This window comes from Lissotriton helveticus, chromosome 5_1 (assembly GCF_964261635.1).
Source record: "Lissotriton helveticus chromosome 5_1, aLisHel1.1, whole genome shotgun sequence".
In the NCBI taxonomy this organism is placed as follows: domain Eukaryota; kingdom Metazoa; phylum Chordata; class Amphibia; order Caudata; family Salamandridae; genus Lissotriton; species Lissotriton helveticus.
In genome coordinates this window covers 245,770,635-245,772,663 of record NC_136065.1, presented here as the reverse complement: position 1 = coordinate 245,772,663, position 2,029 = coordinate 245,770,635, and the positions used below count along the sequence as shown (strand labels likewise).

Genomic DNA, 2,029 nt, shown 5'->3' with positions numbered 1-2,029 from the left:
TGTTTTTCTAAAATTCTTCATGCTTAACTAGAGAATTATTATTCTAAAGCTTTCCTTATGTACAAACAAACAGTACGGTCTAGTATTTCACTTTCCATCTTGAATAAACATTTCCCTCTTTGAAAAAAAATACCCATTCAAGCTAATAGCCCTTAAATAAACATGTAATATAAAAAATCCAAAAGGGGCGATGTTAAATATGGTTCTATGTTGTTATCTCGGGGACTAGGTGACATTTTGGTTATTGGGGACTTTTACAAAACACTTGGCCTTTGGCCTTGTGATTTATGATGTCAGCACAACCCCTCAAAGTCAATGTAGTACCATGTCAGAGGGTTACTCATTATGTAGCCTCTATTTATAAAAAATGATGGCTTAGCAGTTGACATTTTTGTAAGACTGCAGTTACTAAAGAACCATTAAAACTCTTGGGAGACACATCTGGACAATAACTGCCCACAGTGTAGCACTTGTGAAAAGGCACATTATCTGGAACAGCTGTCAATAGTTCATTACACTTAGTCCTGGCAACCTTGTCCATTCCACACCAGATGTGGCTACTCCAAATCCAAAGTAAATAGGCAGAGTTTGAAACTGAACTCATAGCTTTGGAAGCCATTGCACCCAATCAGGGGTGTTTAGCCAACAGTAATTTGCATGCTCGGCTAATAATACAAATACCGCTAATGCAAAGAGTGAAACCACAAGTCCCAGAATGCTAAACGTTGTTAGCTAAATGGGCAGTTGTTTCTGATAAGACAGGGGCCAGCTGACACCTCTGCCAGGTGTCCTCCTGGCCTGGTTGATTCCATGAAATGGCAGCCTCTTCTTCATACCAATGATAAGACTGGATCCCAAGAAGTCACAGTGCTACAGTGATCATATACAACACGATAAGCACCCACAACATGGAATGTACATCACACCTAGCTATGATTGTAATACTGCACAGAAAGAATGTTGCTGCAACCATCTGAGTAGTAACTGTAGGGGTGTTTGGAAGCGTGGTACAATCTCAGCACCTTGTATTTGGCCAGTTCCTTAAAAAATGGCAAAGAAAGGAGTTTGGGAGTTTTTTATATGGACTGCCATAGTGTGAACCCTCTCTTCCCTTGAAAGCATTGCTTGGTTTAAGATCCTATATAGGAGGGGAAGAAAACAATGATGAAGAGAAGGATGAGGCAGAATGCGGCTATCCATATGACGTAGGCCCAGTTCCTGCAGAGCAGACTGCACCGCGAGAGAGGGCCTTGTCGTGGCACGGAGACCAGGTCCCCAGGGCGGGACGCCGGACGGGCAGCGCCGGCGGACCACAGCAGGTCAATGGTCACCACCGTCCCGTCATCCTCTGGAGCCTGAGTGGTACCAGTGAGCGTGGAATCCATGCTCGTCTTTTTCCAGCAGAGCTTCGAGCCTTCCACCCACACCTCCTGGAGACGCTGCTTCCATGACGGGAACTGGGCAAGGACTGCCTGGTTGGCCGGCAGCTTGGGGGCACCTCCTTGAGGGACTGGCACTGGCCCCCGGCAGAGGGGACAGGAGAAGACCTCCGACTCCTTCTTGAAGATACAGATCCGGGACAGGCACTCCAAGCAGAAGGTGTGAGCGCAGGGCAGGACCAGGGGGGCCTTGAAGACATTGTCATAGGCGCTAAAGCAGACTGGGCACTCAGGGCCCCCCTTCTCCAACTCCATGTCATTTTCCAGGGTTAGCTATGCAGCCTCTGCCGAGGACAATAAAGACACCAATCGCGTGCACAGTTCAATGGCACACAGAGGCTGGTCCATCGCACTCGCCGAATTGGGGGCCCTGTCTGGCCAATGGAAGTTCTTATCAAAACTTTTCCAAAACGTATCCAAGCTCATCAAACGAGCCCTTCTCCGATCTTCCTAGAGATGGAATGATTCGTCCTCCGGGCACACGGCCGTCTCCCATTGGCTGCCTCGTTGTAGGGGGTCGCAGGCCTGTGCTGCAGGGGACTCTCCCTGGGGCGCCCGGGGGCGCCCGGGCAGAGGGAGGCGTGTGCGCT

At 48.8% G+C, this 2,029-nt stretch overlaps 1 protein-coding gene across 1 annotated transcript; it reads right to left on the bottom strand.

Moving 5' to 3' along the window:
- Positions 1-1,094: 1,094 nt before the first annotated feature.
- On the bottom strand, positions 1,095-1,716 carry LOC144753079 (RING finger protein 223-like). Its single transcript, XM_078640870.1, has one exon. The coding sequence runs from the start codon at positions 1,692-1,694 to the stop codon at positions 1,131-1,133; it is 564 nt and encodes a 187-aa protein (XP_078496996.1). The 5' UTR covers positions 1,695-1,716; the 3' UTR covers positions 1,095-1,130.
- Positions 1,717-2,029: the final 313 nt, after the last annotated feature.

Excerpts from the sequence above, each read along its gene's own strand:
- LOC144753079 (XM_078640870.1), bottom strand. The coding sequence starts at position 1,694 with ATGGAGTTGGAGAAGGGGGGCCCTGAGTGCCCAGTCTGCTTTAGCGCC.